This window comes from Euleptes europaea, chromosome 1 (genome assembly GCF_029931775.1).
Source record: "Euleptes europaea isolate rEulEur1 chromosome 1, rEulEur1.hap1, whole genome shotgun sequence".
Lineage (NCBI taxonomy): Eukaryota > Metazoa > Chordata > Lepidosauria > Squamata > Sphaerodactylidae > Euleptes > Euleptes europaea.
Window position 1 is genome coordinate 86,008,971 of NC_079312.1, and position 18,971 is coordinate 86,027,941.

Consider the following 18,971-nt stretch of genomic DNA (forward strand, 5'->3'; position numbering starts at 1 on the left):
CAGGAAGGTATTTGATTACCGTATATACTCGGGTATAAGCCGACCCGAGTATAAGCCGAGGCACCGAATTGGACCACAGAAAAGGGATTTTTTTATTGACCCGAGTATAAGCCGAGGGTCAATAATGCTGCGCTCTAAAATGGTGGCCGCCATTTTAGAGCGGGAGGAGGATCTCGCCCCTGCCCCGGGTCGCCCTCCCGCCCACCCCAACCCCAGCGCCATCCTACGGGGGGAGGGGGAAAAGCCCTTGAACCCCCTACTCACCGGGAGAGGCGGCGATGCAGCCAGCTAGGGGTGTGCGCCAGAGGCCCCCACAAGCACCAACAGGCCCGCTCATCAGCTGGTGAGCGGGAGGACCGGCCCGGGCAGGCCCCACCCTGCCAACGAGGCGCCGACGACGTTCCCTGGCCCCCGGGCTGGCCAGCCAGACGGGGCCGTGGGGAAAGATGGGACAGCGCCGTGCGGGGGAAAGAAACCACCGCCGCCCAGCAGAAGGTACAGGGCAGGGGCTCCCCGGCGGCACATCCAGCACGCAGGCCGGGTGATCCATGGGGGGGAGAGCAGGGCAGGAAACCTCCGGTGGCGCGGCCAGCGCAGAGGCTGGGGGATCAGGGGGGAGGGCAGGGCAGGGGCTCCCCGGTGGCGCATCCAGTTGGTATTGGTATTGAGACACTCTGGCAAGGAAAGTAGGCAGAGAAGACATCTGAGAACATGTGTGCGTAGCTTCAATAATTCAGGCTCAACATAATGAAGTTTGCCAGGCTGTGTTGCTACTTTATTTAGACAGAGTTGCAAATGCTGGGGTGATAAAAGACGATAAACTCTGAGAAGTCTACACCCATTTGTGTTCAATGCGGTGTTACTTCTGTTTTCTAAATTTGTATCATAAATGGTTTGAGTTCCAGATACCTGGTTTCTATACTTGCTGTCATTACTATTCTCTAACTGTTCATTTTCCTCCATTTAGGACCTGCAATGGAAATCAATACAAGGAGGTCTTTGGTGAGGTTTGCACTGTGCCTGATGGCCTTTCTGGCTTGTGAAGGGAGTTCGGAAAAAGGCAACGCATCTCTTTTGCACTTTACTGATCCTCTATACAACACCACTGTCTATGAAAATGCAGCCCCCAAAACGTATGTGGAGAGCTATGTCAAAATGGGCATTTACATCGCTGACCCAGCATGGAACATCAAATACAGAATAGCTTCTGGAGACACTAGTAGCCTGTTTAAAGCTGAGGAACATATTGTCGGAAATTTCTGCTTTTTGAGGATAAGAACCAAAAGTGGTAATACGGCCCAACTGAACAGGGAAGTCAAAGACAAGTACTTGCTAATAATCCAAGCTGTGGACAAAACCTTTGCTTATGAGGCTTGGGCCAAAGTAATGATCTACATCCTTGATAAAAACGACTTGAAGCCTCTGTTCTCGCCCCCCTCTTATAAAGTAACCATCCAAGAAGACACACCTCTAAAAACCATGATCACTGTGGTCAGTGCCACAGATGCCGACGTTGGCCAGAATGCATTGTTCTACTATGCATTAAATACAAAGTCACAGTGGTTTACCATCCATCCCACCAGTGGGGTAGTAATGACTGCAGCAAAACTGAACTCTACCCACAGAGGGAAGCACCAATTACAGGTCCTGGCTGTGGACAGAATGAGGAAAATCTCAGAGGGAAAAGGCTTCGGAAACTTGGCTGATCTTACAATCCAGGTAGAACCATCTGTCCGGAAGCCCCCTGTGATTACATCAGTGATGGTGAGGGCATCTCATTCTGCTGAAGATCTTCTATATGCTACTTTGAGTGTGGAAGCGGATGGGTCAGGAGCTGGGATAGATTCTGTTGATATTGTGGATGGAGACCCAAAGAAGAATTTCAAACCCATCCGATCATACGTGGGAAGCAATGAGTTCATGATCGTGTCAGCCAAAGAGATCAATTGGCATGACTACCCACATGGTTTTAATCTCAGCCTGAAGGCTAAGGACAAAACCAAACCACCTCTTTTTTCTCAAGCTGCAGTTGTTCAAATACCACCTTTAAAGTACACCTCTGTCAAATTTGAAAAAAGTGCATATCAAGTCCAACTCAGTGAATTTTCACCTCCTGGAAGCCACGTTGTTATGGTTAAAACCATTCCAGTTCTCCCAAATCTAAAGTACATTTTAAAACCTACTTCTGACAGCAAAAACTTTAAAATCAACCCTCAAACAGGTCTGATAACTACAGCCAGACAAATAGATTTCCAAGAAAAGCCCCATTTTGATCTTGAGGTTACTACTAGTCACAGCTCAATCTCTGCCACAATTGCTGTTTACATTATTGACTGCAACAACCATGCGCCAACGTTTACCCAGCCTTCATACCATGGCAGTTTTGATGAAAATCTGCCTGTTGGCACCAGTGTCCTATCAGTGAAGGCTACAGATAGTGACTCTGGGGAGAATGGTTTTGTCACATATAGCATAGCCAACAAGAGATCTGTTCCATTTGTCATTGACCCATTTTCAGGTGTCATCTCCACCTCTAAATTAATGGATTATGAGCTAATGCAGAGGTGGTACCGTCTACATGTCTGGGCATCAGACTGGGGGTCTCCTTTTCGCCATGAGACTGAGGTCTATGTTTCCCTCATTTTGAGTAACGTGAATGATAATGTGCCAGAGTTTGAGAAGATCAACTGCAACGGAAGTATTCCCTGGGATTTGCCTGTGGGGCAGTCTGTGGCCACCATGTCAGCCATTGATATAGATGAGCTACAGCACATAAACTATGAAATCATGTCTGGTAATAAGGAACAGGTTTTTGAGCTGGACCCAATCTCTGGAGTGATTTCCCTCAGAGCTTTCCTCAGAGATCTCCATGCTGGACTACCAACTTCTTATTCTCTCAAAATCACTGCTACTGATGGAGATAACTATGCTTTCCCGACATGTGTAAATATCACTGTAGTCAACCAGGACACCCCAGTCCACATTCAGTGTGAGGAAACTGGAGTACTGAAAAAACTGGCTGAGACCATAATCCATTCTATGGATTCTCAGTCTTCAGTACAAAACCTCAATGATGACACTTCCTTGAATATACACCTCATAAACCATCATGCACCAAAGTTTGAAGATACTTTTCCAAGATCTATTGATATTATGGAAACAATCACAGTCAACTCAACCATTGCTCACCTGACAGCCATAGACAGTGATACTGGCTTTAATGGAAAGATAGTCTATGTAATATCTGATGGAAATGATGATAGCTGCTTTTCCATTGACACAGAAACAGGTCTCCTCCACGTGTCCTCTCCTTTAGACCATGAAAGAACAAGCTTCTATGTACTTAACATTACGGTGTATGACCTTGGTATACCGCAAAAGTCATCATGGAAGCTGCTAGCAGTGAATGTTCTGGATACAAATGATAATGCTCCTAAATTTTTGCAAAGTACTTACTTGGTTACAGTTCCAGAAAACATAAGAACAGGTACAACAATAGCAGTGGTAAAAGCTGATGATGTGGATACAAATGACAATGGGAAGATAAAATATTCCTTTCTAGCACCCACTGATAAATTTGCCATCAATAGCATCACTGGAGAAGTGGTTGTCACTGCACCCCTTGACAGAGAATTGTGGCCTTGCTATGTATTAAAAGTTGAGGCCAGAGACCAGCCCCAAAAAGGTCACCAGCTGTTTGCGATTGCTGATCTAGTTATTTCTTTGGAAGATGTCAATGACAATTCTCCACGTTGCATCCCAGCCTTGAACAAAGTAAAGGTCCCTGAGGACTTGCCTCTTGGGACTACTCTACTGTTCCTGGAAGGCTTTGATCCTGATATCGGCTCAGGGGGGGAACTGAAGTACAGTCTGTTCAGTGATGGTGAGGATGCATTTCATCTAAATGAACTGACAGGGGCTCTGAGCTTGGAAAAAGAGCTTGACTATGAGAAGCAGGACTCCTACAATCTGTCTGTGAAGATCAGTGATACTGGGAAGCCCCTTTCTCTCTCTTCTCTCTGCTACATTGAGATTGAAGTTTTGGATGTCAGTGAAAATGTATATCCTCCTCGCTTTGATTCTTTTGTGTATGAAGGCTGGGTTGAAGAAAACAGCCCAGAGGGGACCTCTGTGTTGAGAGTAACAGCTCAAGATGGTGATGAAGGGAAAGACGGACAAATCCAGTATTCCATCAGAGACGGAACAGACTTGGCTCTCTTCAAGATTGAAAGGGACACAGGTAATAATGGGGCATGGGAGGGTGTAGAAAGCATGGGTTGAATGATACTGGATTGATCTGAAATTTTGATTTGCCGGTGGTGTTTTCTTGTTTGGCTTCTATTTATAAATTATTCATAGTCCTTGTACCATGGAGTGGATCTAGCTTCTCTGTGGTGAATTACGCTCTAGTAGAGTACCAGCAGGGCTTGAATGCATGTATTGAACAGCCAAAGTTTCAGAAGCCAATACTGTCCAACAGTCTCAAAGTGCCAGGATTTTCATCATTTCTTGGTATTATGGGATGGCATTTTCTGTTTAGTTCAGAACTAGGAGAGGCAGTCTGTTTTATTATGCCAATTAGTTATTTTATATGTTTCAAACTCATATTCTTCACCTAACACAGAACAAACCTAAATTTAAAGGCCCTGTTATATGACCAGGTTGATAACAGAAGAGGTGAGTGCAAATTATATGACTTGCACAGCTAAGACATTTCAAGATGTTCAGATATGATGAAAATGAAGGGCATATTTTCATTGGCTACTTTGTCTCAGAAGAGGTTCAGAGTAAGAAAACAACTTTTTAAAGTGAAGAACTGTTTATGAATCTCTCTGTTTTTTTATTTTCTGGAATTGAATTAATTTTTTGTGTTTCTCTTAGGTACCATCTTTACCACTGGGCCACTGGACAGAGAATTCAGCTATCATTACTGGCTTACTGTGCTAGCTGTTGATCTAGGATCTGTCCCTCTGTCTTCTGTGGCTGAAATTTACATAGAAGTCACTGACATAAATGACAACCCACCCCAGATGTCCAGTCCTATCATTTATTCCTCTGTCATGGAGAATTCGCCGCCCAACACCTCCATCCTTCAGGTTAAAGCGACTGACCCAGATTTTAGTTCCCAAGGAAAGCTGACCTTCCACATCATCAATGGAAACCATCAAGGATTCTTTGCAATTAATCCTGTCACAGGTAAGGAATAAATTTTATTGATTTATTTAGGGCATTTCTATGCCTGCTCCTCCAGTTCTGCTCAAGGCAGCTAGTTCCACTTGAATAAATGTAGATTTTGTGTTTGTTATTTAAGCCCTTCCCAGTTCACATGTTTAAGCTGCTTTGGGTCCCCACCGAGGAGAAAGGTGGGGTATAAATGAAGTCAATACATTTTAAAAGTGGTGCTATAGAGAGTGCTGTCTGGCCTCTGCTGCCCAACATTTCTGAAAGTCTGAATTTCGAAATTTCATCTTTGTTCATAAGAAAATAAAGGCAAAAAAAGGTGCATATTCTTTCCTATTTTGGCATTACAGGTTTTGAGAAATGAAAGAGGGAATCACAGGAAAGCATACAATTAGTAAGTATCCTGGATTCCAATGTCCTCATTGATATTGGAAATCATGATATGAATACAGACTTCAGGATATTAGAAAGGAATGGGGGAAAGGAAGCTGTGAGACCAAGTTCAGTGCTGTTTTGCCCTGTTCCATCACAGTCTTTCTCCTTTGCTCCTTCTTTCTTCCTTGTTTCATTTCTCTCCTCTTTAGTGTCTCTAATGTAAGAAGAGAACAGAGGGGAAAATATGAAGACAAATTTATGCTAATTTTGTTGCCTCTTCTGCCTCAGGAATAGGTGAGGCCATGAGAGAGGGGGCAGGAAGGATCACTCGGCCTGGTACAGTTTTTAATCATTCATTGCAGTCACCTTTCTTTCCGTAGCCAAAAAAAGGGGGCAGACTGGCCCTTGGAAACTTGCCAGGGAAGTTCCCAGTGGGCTGCTGCCCTGGCAGGCTACTGATAGCCAAGAGCAAGCTGAGCCATATGGCCCCTGCATTGCCGGCAACATGGCAGGGTTCACTTAGCTCAGACCTGGGCTGTGGCAGTGATGACAGCAGGCGCATGTTTGCGCATCATCTCCATGGGGCCCACTTTGGCTCATCTTGTTCCAGGGCTGTTTAAAACATCCCGTTCCCCTTCTGTCAGAGAATCATTACGGTCAAATCCCTGCACTCACCTCTCCCATAATCTAGGGTTCGAGCGAGAGGGCTGATAAGGAATGATGATTTGGTGAGACTAAAGCCCAGGACCTCTCACCACAGAAAAAGAACTGCTTCACTGCAGAAGGCCAAAGAGCTGAGATGCTACAGTGCTCAGGCACTCTGAAACTCCACCACATCTAACAACAGAAACATCAAGTATTTGAGAGGATCTAAATTTGATCTGACTCTGAGTGCCAGAACTACAAACAGAAGAAGAGAAGATTCTGACATTGTGCAGAATGCTGCTTTTCACTACAACCCATCTATGGCGTAATTTGAAGTAGTTGTCTGAAAGTTTAGTACCCTGTAATGAAGACAGTTATTAGTAGCTATATCCCCTTCTTTCCACCTTTCCTAAGACAGTTAGGAAGTCACAGTCTTATGTGCTGCAATATCTCTAACAATATTACTCTATGTATATGACTCTCCCTAGATAACCGATAGGCTATCATACTGTGGATATATTAGCTTCACGAAGCTGTGTAAACTTAGGGACAGACCTGAAGGGGGGAAATGTCCTGTCTCTTTAATGGGATTAATGGAATGTTATTTATCAGGATATGTTATTTACCTCCATGCCATGAAAAGCCTCAGCTGCCCATTTCCACTCATTAAGCCTCTATTAAAGGGACAAGTCTTTATTCTCCGGGCTTGTTGGCACCCCTAACTAAAACAAAGTTTTTTTTGGGGGGGGGGTCCATTTTAGGTTTTGTTCTCTCAGTGACTCCCTAGGTCTGTTCTTCTGTACAAATGCCAACCTTTTATAGACTGTAAACGTTAAGGAATCTGTTACAAAATGAGATAAACTTCTCAAATACACACTGAATACGCTGGATGGGTATTCTCTAGTTTAAGAATGACCTCTGGCCATCTTCCTTCTCTTTCTCCCGCCACCCCTACAATTAACTGAATACATGAGCTCCTCTCAGATCCTCCATTTGTAAAGGAATTCAGGATCATACATTTCTATTTCTACATGATTGTCATTCTCCCAACTTGAGGCATTTCAGGAACCTTCCATATGATTATTACTACCACTAATGAGTTTGTGATTGGTCTGTAAAATATAAAAATATTAGTAATGCTGCATTGTACAGATGTAACGTCCCTGTTGTGAACAGAATATCAATCCAGTGGACATCCTGCAATATGCACCTATTTGGCACTTAAAATCCAGTTCTATTAAAATCCATAAATTTGACAACTTGAACCATACATGTAGGTTACTTATATGTAGGTTTTTGCTGTTTCAAATTTCCAGACCCCCCTCTTTCACTGTTTATTATGTATCTGCATTTCTTTCACTGTTTATTATGTATCTGCATCTCAATGTTTCATACAGTGGTAAAAGTCCATCTAAAACGACCCTTTGCACACTATTTTTAATTCAGATAATTCACAAACTTAAGATAATAATTGCCATTGTGTTGCAGTGTGCTTGAACTGGGTCCTTGGGCGTGAGTTTGAGTGACGAGCAGCAGCACTGACAAGTAATGATCTTTTGGAAGCACTAACATACTTAGTGCAGCAAGCAACTATCAACGCCCACTAAATTCCCCATGCTTTATGATCTCTGTTCCCTTGAGCCGTATTTATCACATGCTTTGTTTTTCTCAGTCTTCTCAAAGGAGGTTTACACTTAGTCTATGTCTGTCTTTTGCCTCTGTCATCGCTGGCTTAGGTAATAGATCTTTCCAGGTTGTTAAAATCCTGTTGGTGTTGAATGTAAACTATGTCCTAAAAATGGTATTCTGGGTCTGGTATTGAGCCGTGCAGCGCACTATGTGGATAAAATAAGTTATATTATAATGGAGGTATGACTGTATGAGGAATATAGGTTGAGACCTGGATAGCCCAGGCTAGCCTGATATCATCAGATCTCAGAAGGGTCAACCTAAGCAGGGTCAACCCTGGCATGTATTTGGATGGGAGACCTCCAAGGAATATCGGGGTCATGATGTGGAGGCAAGAAATGGCAAACCACTTCGGAACGTCTCTTGCCTTGAAAACCCCATGGGGTTGCCGTAAGTCAAATGTAACTTAATGGCAAAAAGGGGAGATAGCCCATCAATGTTGAGTTTGTGGCTGTGGCTGACATAAAAGAGAAGACAGATACACTGTATTGATATCAAGCAATGGATTTGCTTCCTGGAGGGCTACTGGTAGCCAAGAGCAAGTTTAGCCATGTGGTCCCTGTATTACTGGCAATATGGCAGGGTCCACTTAGCTCAGTCCAGGGCTGTGGCAATGATGACAACAGGTTGCCAACCTCCAGGTGGTAGCTGGAGATCTCCCACTATTGCACTTTGAAAGGTGGACTCTGGCATTATATCCTATTGAAGTTCCTCCCCTCCCCATACCCCACCCTCCTTGGGCTCTACCCCCCAAATCTGCAGGTATTTCCCAACTCTAGGGGCACCCATCACTGACGGTGTAATGCCACTTCTAGGGAAAACCCAGGTGTGACGTCACACCTCTCTAGGAATTGCCTGACACGTTATGGTTTTACCATACATGCCATGCCAGCATTGATGGAGATTTTTTAAAATAATTTTTCTCACACTACCCTCTGGAGTGCCAACAGGCAAGGCCCTCTGGGGGCAGGAGACCTCTCACCCTGAGTAGGAACATGGCAACCCTAACAAGATCCTGGAGGGATGCCTCAAAGGCATTCACTAAAAGTCCTGGAGGACATGGAGAAATGACCTTCAAGCTTGTTAAGCCTATTCTCCTGGAATTTGCCAAAAGATGAGAGCTTGGCTATTTGGTTACTGCAAACATTATAAAACTACACACAGAGACTAGAATGTAATGTGAAATGACTGACTGTTGCTAAACTTCCCTGCAAGCTGAACCTTGACAACACATCCCTTTTACTAATTAAGCACCAAGCCTTTCTCTCTTGAAAAAAAAAATCATATGACAGATTAAGAGATTAAGTTTGCTTGTCTGTAGTGACAATGAAAGAAAAAGAACAGGACTGGCAATTAATTTCAGATTCATGTTTTCAGAAACGTGGCACTTTCTATGCTGTTCTTTGCTTCCTCTGCATCCTTTTATAGTTTGATTAAAGACCACAATCTTGACTGATGATGAAGTAGCTCAGCTTTTATCTATTGTGCTCTCACTGATTTGGTTGGTGAAATTGCTCAGCATTTTTCTTTTCTTTAGGCATCTAATACTCTGAGGCTTAGAAATAAACGGCCTTCTTCTTTCCTCCAACCAAGTATTGCCCATTTAAAATCACAGTGTCTCCAACACTAACAGTAAAGAGTAGTTAAAACATCAGAGCACAACCCAAAATTGGATGTTACTTCTAATTTAAAGACAGGTCACACCAGGGCAGTAACCCAATGTTCTTCTTTTACAATTTTATTTTCCATAGATTTTTATTTTTCAACAGATGTTGTGCAATGCCAGGTCCATTGCATGAAGTGGACATGGCATGCGTGACCAAGACCTGGGTGAGGGAGGGTAAGACAGAGGCCCTGAAAGAAGTAGTCCTCCCCCAGGGTTTTCGGTCCTTCATCAGTCCTGGACAAAGGGTCAGGGGTGGCTCTCCCAATCCCAAAGGTCTCCAGTATTGATTGTGTTGGTCTACTGTGGGACACTGATGAGAGTTTGGCTATCTGGCCGAGTGAGATCAGGATCCTGTGGGACTTGAAACAGTTCCTCAGGGCCTGTAAAACTGAGCTGTTCTGCCAGGCATACGGATGAGGACAGCAACAGTTTCCATCTACTGGCCTCCCTTCCCTTTCCTGAACAGTATTTCTCCCTCTCCCTCTGTATGGTTTCCCGCCCTTGTACTTATTTATGCTGCTTATAGTTGAGGCCACCTGGTTTTTAAATTTACCGGTAAATCAATTTTAATTGTTTAATTTAAATTGTTTATTTAATTATATTTGAAGTGTTGTGAGCCTCTCAGAACCTGACCTAGTCAGGAATAGACAGCACACAAATCTAACAAACAAACTAATAAATGAAAAGATTGCAGGAAAGAGTAGTAGAAGAAAGAGAAAATGGCTAGAAATAGGACATACATAATAATATTTAAAATGGGTATGGCTTTGTGGGGTTAATTGTGCAGTCTTGCAAAGATTGAAGACTGCGATGCTATGTGATATCTGTTGGCAAATAAATTGATCTAAAAGACATTTAAAGAGACAAATGAACTTAGTGGAGAATTGTGGGTGACACTGGATCGTATGCTTTGAGAAACTAAAAATCTTGGGTTTCTAGCCTTCACTCCTACAACAAGTTTCTACATGCTTGGGTTGTTCCCAAATTTAATCTCTTGTCTTTTGTTACCAAGTTTGCATTCTTGGATTTGCTAACTTGTGGAGTTAGGAATTAGAAACATGAACAAAACATGTATAGAAACCTCCCCTGCTGCAGATCATCACTTTTCCATTATCCCTCTTTCTTTATGTGGGAAGTATCTCTGTCCATAGTCAAATAGTTCTTTAAAATGTCCTATTCTTCATATTTAAATTCCTTTAGCAGAAGTCCATACTCTTCCTAAGCTTTAAGGAAATGAGAAGGGCAACATTTTAGTAGTAGCTACAAAGGGTTCTTCATAGGTTTGCCAACAGGCCTGGGAAAAAACAGGTCCAGTCCTTTTAATAAATAACATCCTATTAAGCCTCTACCTGGTGAAATTATTTTCCCATGCCTTGAAAAGTTTCAGCTGCCCATTTCCACATGTTAATCCTCTATTTAAAAGGGACAGGGCATTTTTCTCCAGGCTTTTTGGCAAGCCTATCCTTAACCTGAGTTGTAATCTTGATTTCCCAACTTGCTTTAAGCACATGCAAGCCAACAAGTCAAATGCTGGCTCAGTTATTGGGTTTGTCCCTCCCTTCATGATTTGAATGGCTTGTCCATCTTCATTCAAAAAAAAATTATGTGGTATATACATTTAGACATGTCTGTGTTTGGCCTTATTAAATAAAAATAATTGCCCAAACTGCACATGGGATTTTAAGAGAGGAGATGTATTAGTGAAGTCATGAATGTTAGCCAATATGTACTCTCCACAGCCAGCATTTTCCTGATTCAAGCTAAACCATGCTGCAGACTTGGAGAACCAGTTTGCCTGGAACAGAAAAAAGTATGTCTGTATGGAACATGGTGAAGGTGCTTTGAACCCAGTCCTACTGCTCTTATAACATTAATCTGTCTTCTTTAAAAAGGTAAAGCACCGGGTCATTCTTGATCCATGGGGGTGACATCACATTCCGACATTTACTAGACGTTTACTAGGAAGCCTATGTTTATGGGGTGGTTTGCCATTGCCTTCCCCATAGGGTTGCCAACCTCCAGTTGGTGGCTGGAGATCTCCCACTATTACAACTAATCTCCAGCTGATAGAGATCAGTTCACCTGGAAAAAATGGCCATTTTGGCAATTGGACTCTATGGCATCGAAGTCCCTCCCCTCTCCAAACCCCATCCTCCTCAGGCTCCACTCCAAAAATCTCCAGGTATTTCCCAACCCAGAGCTGGCAACCCTACTTCCCCAGTCATCTACACCTTACCCCCAGCAAGTTGGGTACTCATTTTACTGACCTCGGAAAGATGGAAGGCTGAGTCAACCTTGAGGCAGCTACCTGAAACCAACTTCCATCAGGATTCAACTCAGGTCATGAGCAAAGCTTGGACTGCAGTACTGAAGCTTACCACTCTGCACCACGGGGCTTCTCTGTCTTCTTTACCTATAGAATTGAACATCCTTTGTCCCCCTACCCCCATCCTTATAATTCACGGATTCTTATAACTTGTTATATCTTTATATCTTGAGGATGGGGGATCAGTGATCACTGAGTATGCATAGTTGGTATATCAGGCACCAATTCCCCACTTCTTGTGCCACCAGGGCACTAGTTAGAGGAGGCTGAAGCAAAGAATATAACCCCTTCAGACTGGAAAACTATACAAATAAGGTGTCCTCAGAAGGGTAACCTGATGCCGTGGCTAGCTGTATAGCTCCAGAGTAGGGTTGCCAAGTCCCCCCTGGCCGCCGGTGCGGGATTGGGGGGTAGGGTTTACTGATCCAGGTTGGGAGACTCCTGCAGATTTGGGGATGGCACATGGAGAGGACAGGGACCTCAGTGGGGTACAATGCCATAGAGTCTACCCTCCAAAGCATCCATTTTCTCCAGGGGAACTGATCTCTGTAGTCTGGAGATAAGCTATAGTTTGAGGGGATCCCCTGGAGGCTGACATCCCTACTCCAAAGCATGCTGTAATCAGTGTGGGCAAATTGTTGTTGTGATCTACTACTGTGTGTTTCCTGATGGATCATCTTCCTGTTTACTACCCCTTCTGCTTTATGTTCTGCCTGCTGGCACTGTCTTTCCAATAGCTGGAGGTATGACCTTGCCAGCGCTCAGATTCCTCTTCTCCCTCACATGCAAAGTGGAACAGAAATAAAGAGGCACCTTAAAGAAAAACAAAGTTTATTCCAGCATAAACATTTTGAGTCACACCTCACTTCATCACAGGCATATGGAATAAATAGGTATTTATAGAGACTTTTATAACCAAACTCATGAAAGAATTGTAGCAGAAAGAGGTCTGTTGCAAATCCTGTTTTAATTTATTCAGGTTGAGTCCCTGTGAAAAAAAAACACAAGTCATTTTACCACCAGCCTAATCACCCATATTCAAGGGTAATTTGAAATCTAAACATGTATCAACAATGAACGTGAAACATACAGTCACAAATGCAGTGGGTCTAGCATGGTGTAGTGGTTAAGAGCAGTGGTTTGGAGCGGTGGAGTCTGATCTGGAGAACCGGGTTTGATTCCCCACTCCTCCCCATGAGCTGCGGAGGCTAATCTGGTGAACTAGATTTGTTTCCCCACTCCTACACATGAAGCCAGCTGGGTGACCGTGGGCAAGTCATTCACTCTCAGCCCCACCCACCTCACAGGGTGTCTGTTGTGGGGAGGGGAAGGGAAGGCGATTGTAAGCCTGTTTGATTCTGCCTTAAGTGGTAGAGAAAGTCGGCATATAAAAACCAACTCTTCTTCTTCTTCTCCTCCTCCTCTTCCTCTCTCTTCACTTACAACCTGATCCCAGAAATTTGGGCAGTTACACATACCATCACACAAGTAAATAAATTTTTAGGCCAGCTACTTCAATTCATTCAGGGTGTCATTGACAAAAAACATTAACATGCCAATTATTGGCTCTCATTAAGTTTAACTCTTTAACTTCTAACCTCCTCAGTTTGGGCAAACGGCCAGGACTTTATACCCAGTTCCAATTCCGCTAGGATAAATTGTTTTTAGGGTATCTAACAACAGTGCAATGTTGATTTTGCTGTTCCTGTTGCAACATGACTGGCTTTTCCCTACCTCCTCTTCCTGATAAAAAGCAGAAGGTAGGCAATCCACAGCTACAAGCAGAAATGGTTTGTTCCCAACATTTGAGACAGGCAAGCTACTAACCCAGGGCTAGAACTGAGACTTCAGAGAGTTTTGTCTCAAAGGGTAAAAAACAATTAACAGTGCAATCCTAAGCAAAGTGACACTCTCCTAAAATAGCGTAGCCAACCTCCAAGCGGGGCCTGGAGTTAGGGATGCCAGCTGATAGTTGGCAACTGCTGGGAGATGGGGGGGTTGGGGACATGGAGGGTACCAGTATTGCACATGGCATTACCTCACTTCTGGGGATACTGGAGGTGAAGTCATGTCGCTCTAAGAAACACCAGAATATCATCCAGTGATGTGACTTTACCTCTGGTTTTCGCTGGAAGCAAAATCACACCATGAGCAATGCTGGTGATCTAATTTTTCCCCTCTTACCATCACTCCAAGCAACAGCAAAAAAGAAAGGTTTGCCAGCAGAAGGTCTCCCACCATAGCAGGGGACCTAGCAATACTATCTGGAGATCTCTGGGAATTACAAGTGATCTCCATAGCAGGGGACCCAGCAAACCCACCTAGAAATCTCTGGGAATTACAAGTGATCTCTAGACTTCATAGATCAGTACCCCAGGAGAAAACGACTGCTTTGGAGGTAGGGTTGCCAGCTCCAGGTTGGGAAACACCTGTGGTGCTTTCACACATGCTGAATAATGCACATTCAGTCCACTTTCAATGCACTTTAATGATAGTTTGCAAGTGGATTTTGCCATTTCACACAGAAAAATCCAGCTTTGAAGTGCATTGAAAGCAGATTGAAAGTGCATTATTTGGCATGTGTGAAAGTGCTCCTGGAGATTTTGGAGTGGAGCCTGGGGAGGGCAGGGTTTGGGGAGGGGAGAGACCTCAGCAGCGTATAATGCCATAGAGTCCACCCTCCAAAGCAGCCATTTTCTCCAGGCCAATTGGTCTTGATCACCTGAGGATCAGTTGTAATAGCAGGAGATCTCCAGGTACCACCCTCTTTGGAGGATGGACTTTCTGGCATTATACCCTGCTGAACTCCCTCCCCGAGCTCCACCACCATATCTCCCAAAATTTCCCAATCTGGAGATGGTAACCGTATACTTTGATGGATCTAGAAGGCTGTAAATCTGCTTTGAATTATAAGGTAATTCTCCATGAGGTCCCAATCCTGTACCAAAAATCTTCCATGAAAGTATATACAGGCCAGTGCCTTTGTCATTCTGGGCAACCAAACTGCTACTTCCCCATCTATCGATAGGAGAACAGCAGGCAAGGAGACAACACAGGCAGAATTCTTAACATCAGGCTTTATTCTTCTGTCCCTCTCATAACCTCTGCTCTACCTTCTTCATCTTTGTTACTTCTTTCCTTCTCTGCCCTTTTCCTTCAGTGTAGAGGACCCTAGTTTGCCCAGCAACAGACTACAGTCTCCATTGAGACAAGCTTCTAAACTTCAACAGTGAAATAACTTACAAAACAGCTATTAAAACACAACAGGTACCATTTTTCTAAGCTCTACTGTGTGCCATGCAGATTCCAATTTACCACAGTTTCAAAACACCTCAACTTGACAGTCACCACATTTCCCAGCCATGTATTAGTAGAATGGAACATGAAAAGTCAAAGACTTCCTGGTTTGTTCATGATGACTGCATGGACACTAAAACTAATCAAGATCAGCAAGTAGGGTCCCTCTTTCCTACTGGTGGGAGGTTTTTGGGGTGGAGCCTGAGGAGGGCGGGGTTTGGGGAGGGGAGGGATTTCAATGGCCAAAGCGGCCATTTTCTCCAGGTGAACTGATCTCTATCGGCTGGAGATCAGTTGTAATAGCAGGAGATCTCCAGCTAGTACCTGGAGGATGGCAACACTATCAGCAAGGGTAGCCAACCACCAGGTGGGGCCTGGAGAGCTCCTGGAATTTCAACTGAACTCCAGACTATAGAAATCAGGTCAGCTGGAGAAAATTGTTATTTCCGAAGGTGGGCTGTATGGTATTATGCCTCTCTGAGGTGCCTCCTTTCCCCAAACCGTGTCTTCCCCAGGCAGCACCCCAAAACTCCAGGAATTTCCCAGCTCAGAATTCACATCCTTAAGATCAGCTCATCTCTAGCCCAAATATTGTAACCAGCAACAGCATGTTCATACTGGGTCTTTTCAGGAATTTAGAAATTAAGCTAGTAAATCGCAGATTACAATTTTCCTGCTATAAAGCCACAGATATTAAAAATTTAAAGGAACACGGTGCCTCCTTTAACAGTCTGTACCTCCAGCTCTTCTGCTTTTGATAGTACAGTCATAATTTGTAGTTGATTCTACTAGGTTCTCCTTAATTCCAGCTCTGTTCTAATCTGTGCATGTTCTGACACTACTGTTGGAACCCATATGAACACATCTCATATTTGTGGGCCTTGGCAGAAGCAAAAAGACCACAGCTGTATTTGGGGACTAGCTTAATTAACCATTAACCACAATTGCTTTCAGCTCTAGTTACAGACCTTTTAAGGAAATCAGTAGTGGCTGTGAATTTGAGGCATGGAACCAGACACAGGGCAGTTAAACAAGATTGTACCCTAATGGAACAGGCTATAGAGAGTCAGGAGAATAAAGTGCTTAAAGTAGAAGTTCAGTAATACAGAGTATGGTAAATGATTCTTCACCCCACAGTAACCCAAGGTCAAATTCACAGTTTGTGTAGAAAAATACTCTGTTGATACTCAGAGATCAGCCTAACCTGTCCTTTGTGTAGAATGAAAGCAGTAATACTAGAGTTGCCAGGTCCCCCTTCACAACCAGCGGCACATTTTTGGGGTGGAGCCTGAGGAGGGTGGGGTTTGGGGAGGGGAGGGACTTCAGTGCCATAGAATCCAACTGCCAAAGCAGCCATTTTCTCCAGGTGAACTGATCTCTGTCAGCTGGAGATCAGTTGTAATAGCAGGAGATCTCCAGCTACTACCTGGAGGTTGGCAACCCTACTCTGCCGTGCACATGTTCCATTTCCCACCCACCCCCAAGCTGGCCTGCTTCTACCACTGACCAGCTGAGGGGCATGAACAGGTCTGTTAATTGACGGGCAATTGCCCACCATTAACAGGCATCTGGCAACCCTATGCTTGAAAAACCCTACTGAATGCTGTTGATGAAGATGATAAGAAAGCCCTACCAAAAATGTCTTTAATTACCAAAGAGGTTCACTATGATGAGTTTCACATTTACTGGCCACAGGATGAAGCAAAACTGACAGATTATCATACAGCAAGTTTTCTTGCTGCTTTAGCAGCCCCCAATTGAAGTGGAACACTGGTAAGATCCCAGTTTACATGGGAGGGGTGAGATGCTAATTCCCATGGCAAAAGTAACATCTAAACCTGTACTTTATCACTTTTACCTAATTTTGGTGTCAGATTTTGGTGCACCTATGCACTATGCTTTAATTTTGTTAGATGCCTGTTCTGCATGAGTCATGGCTCAGTATTTCGGATCCCATTCAGCAAATACCCTTTAGGCTGTACTTTGCAGACTGTGTGCTTAAATGCTTTGCTTGAGGCCTTCTTCATTGCCATGAATACAAACATTCCTTTTGAGTTTCGTTGTTGCCCTTGGGAATTGCTGTTTATGCCTGGATGTAGGGTGGAAAAAAACACCCAACCATACATATTCATATATAGTCCATTCATTTTATCTTGATATAACACATTGTGCCCTTTGGTTTTAAATGTAATTTCTTATATAAATTAAATCCAAATATTCATAATCCCTTAGAGCAAAAAAGGGAATGAACAAGTAGTAACTGCTATCCATAGCCCTGTTCCAAATGCTTGCTCGATAATCCCTGAAGCTATGCAGATCCAGCTGTTTCTCATGAAATTTACTTGTCCCTATAGGAGGTGTGTGCCCTGAGCTGGATAGCCCAGGCTAGCCCGATCTCATCAGATCTTGGAAGCTAAACATGATCGACCCTGGTCAGTATTTGGATGGGAGACCACCAAGGAATACCAGGGTTGTTACCCAGAGGTAGGCAATAGCAAACCACCTCTGAATGTCTCTTGCCTTGAAAACCCTATAGGTTTGCCATACGTTGGTTGCTACTTGACAGCAGGAAAAAAAGGAGGAGGTATGCACAATTTATGACCCACCAAGGCAAACTCAATATGCCAGCTACATACTGACTTAGATCCTGTGCAGAGTGATCACAGCAGCATTGCATAAATGGCATGTACTGTAGTTTTCCTGCCTCTAACGTTGCTAAAACCCTGAAGAAAAGATGTCCTGCCTCTTTAATAGAGACTTAATATCTCTAATTATCAACATTACCTCATCTGTAGATACTTAAATCTGGAGATTGGAGCAAGACACATCTTGAATAGACAAAACACATCTTTCTATAAACCTGAGAAAAGCCCCAGGTTTGCAGAAAAAGCTAAAATAAAAATGGGGGTTAATCCCATCCCAAAAAAATAATATAAGCAGCACCTATAGCTTTAAGAAATCGCTTCAGTGGCCATTGCTAGCCAACCACAACAGCATTGCCAGCTTCAGGTATTGATTTCTGTCAGTAAAAGACAGAGGGAGGAGCAGGGCTCTTTCCAGTGCTGTTTTGGCCTTTGAGGGAGGACTCATTGGAGTCATGCCTGGCAGCAACCATCAGGCAATTTGCTACCTCACAACTTGTGTGATTCATGAAGGCTCGGCTGGTTGCTACCATTCATCACCAGCCATCTGATGATAACCAGTGTGGTATAGTGCTTAGAGTTTCAGATAAGGATCTGTGAAACCCTGGTTTGAATCTCCACTCTTCTGTGGAAGCACACTGGGTGACTGTGGCCCATTTACACACACTCAACCTAACCTACCTCATGGGATTGTTGTGATGATAAAATGGAGGAGAGGAGATGTAAGAGGCTTTGGATCCCTATTGTGAGGAAATATGGGTTATAAGTGAAGCAAATAAATATAATCGAAGATGGGGACTTATAATGGTATATAGGTTCAAATCCTTGCTGGTCACCCACTTTTGGGATATTATTTACCACCATGCCATGAAAAGCCTCAGCTTATTTACCACACATTAAGCCTCTACTAAAGGGAGAGGATATTTTTCAACAATTAGTTGGCAGTACTGTTGGCCTCCCAACTTCTGCTGTCATCTTCTTTTTCCTAGAAATTGTACCCCTTAGGACCTTGGACCCCCCCCCAATGAACCCCATGGGGGTAAAGTGGGGGCTGGAGTGAGAGGGGGGATCTTTGTCTTCTCCATCTCCTGTGAACAGAAGTACCTAGTGTGAATGGAAGGTAAATTGCATGAATGGAAAGCTTAGGATC

The 18,971-nt window shown here is 43.7% G+C and overlaps 1 protein-coding gene across 1 annotated transcript in view; it reads left to right on the plus strand.

The window, feature by feature from the left end:
• Positions 1-1,023: 1,023 nt before the first annotated feature.
• The window catches only part of FAT2 (FAT atypical cadherin 2), a 76,793-nt gene continuing 58,845 nt past the window's right edge, over positions 1,024-18,971 (plus strand). Inside the window, exons 1-2 of the mRNA XM_056847555.1 lie at positions 1,024-4,240; positions 4,882-5,196. Of these exons, the coding sequence (XP_056703533.1) occupies positions 1,024-4,240; positions 4,882-5,196 (3,532 nt within the window). The remainder of the gene's footprint in view (positions 4,241-4,881; positions 5,197-18,971) is intronic.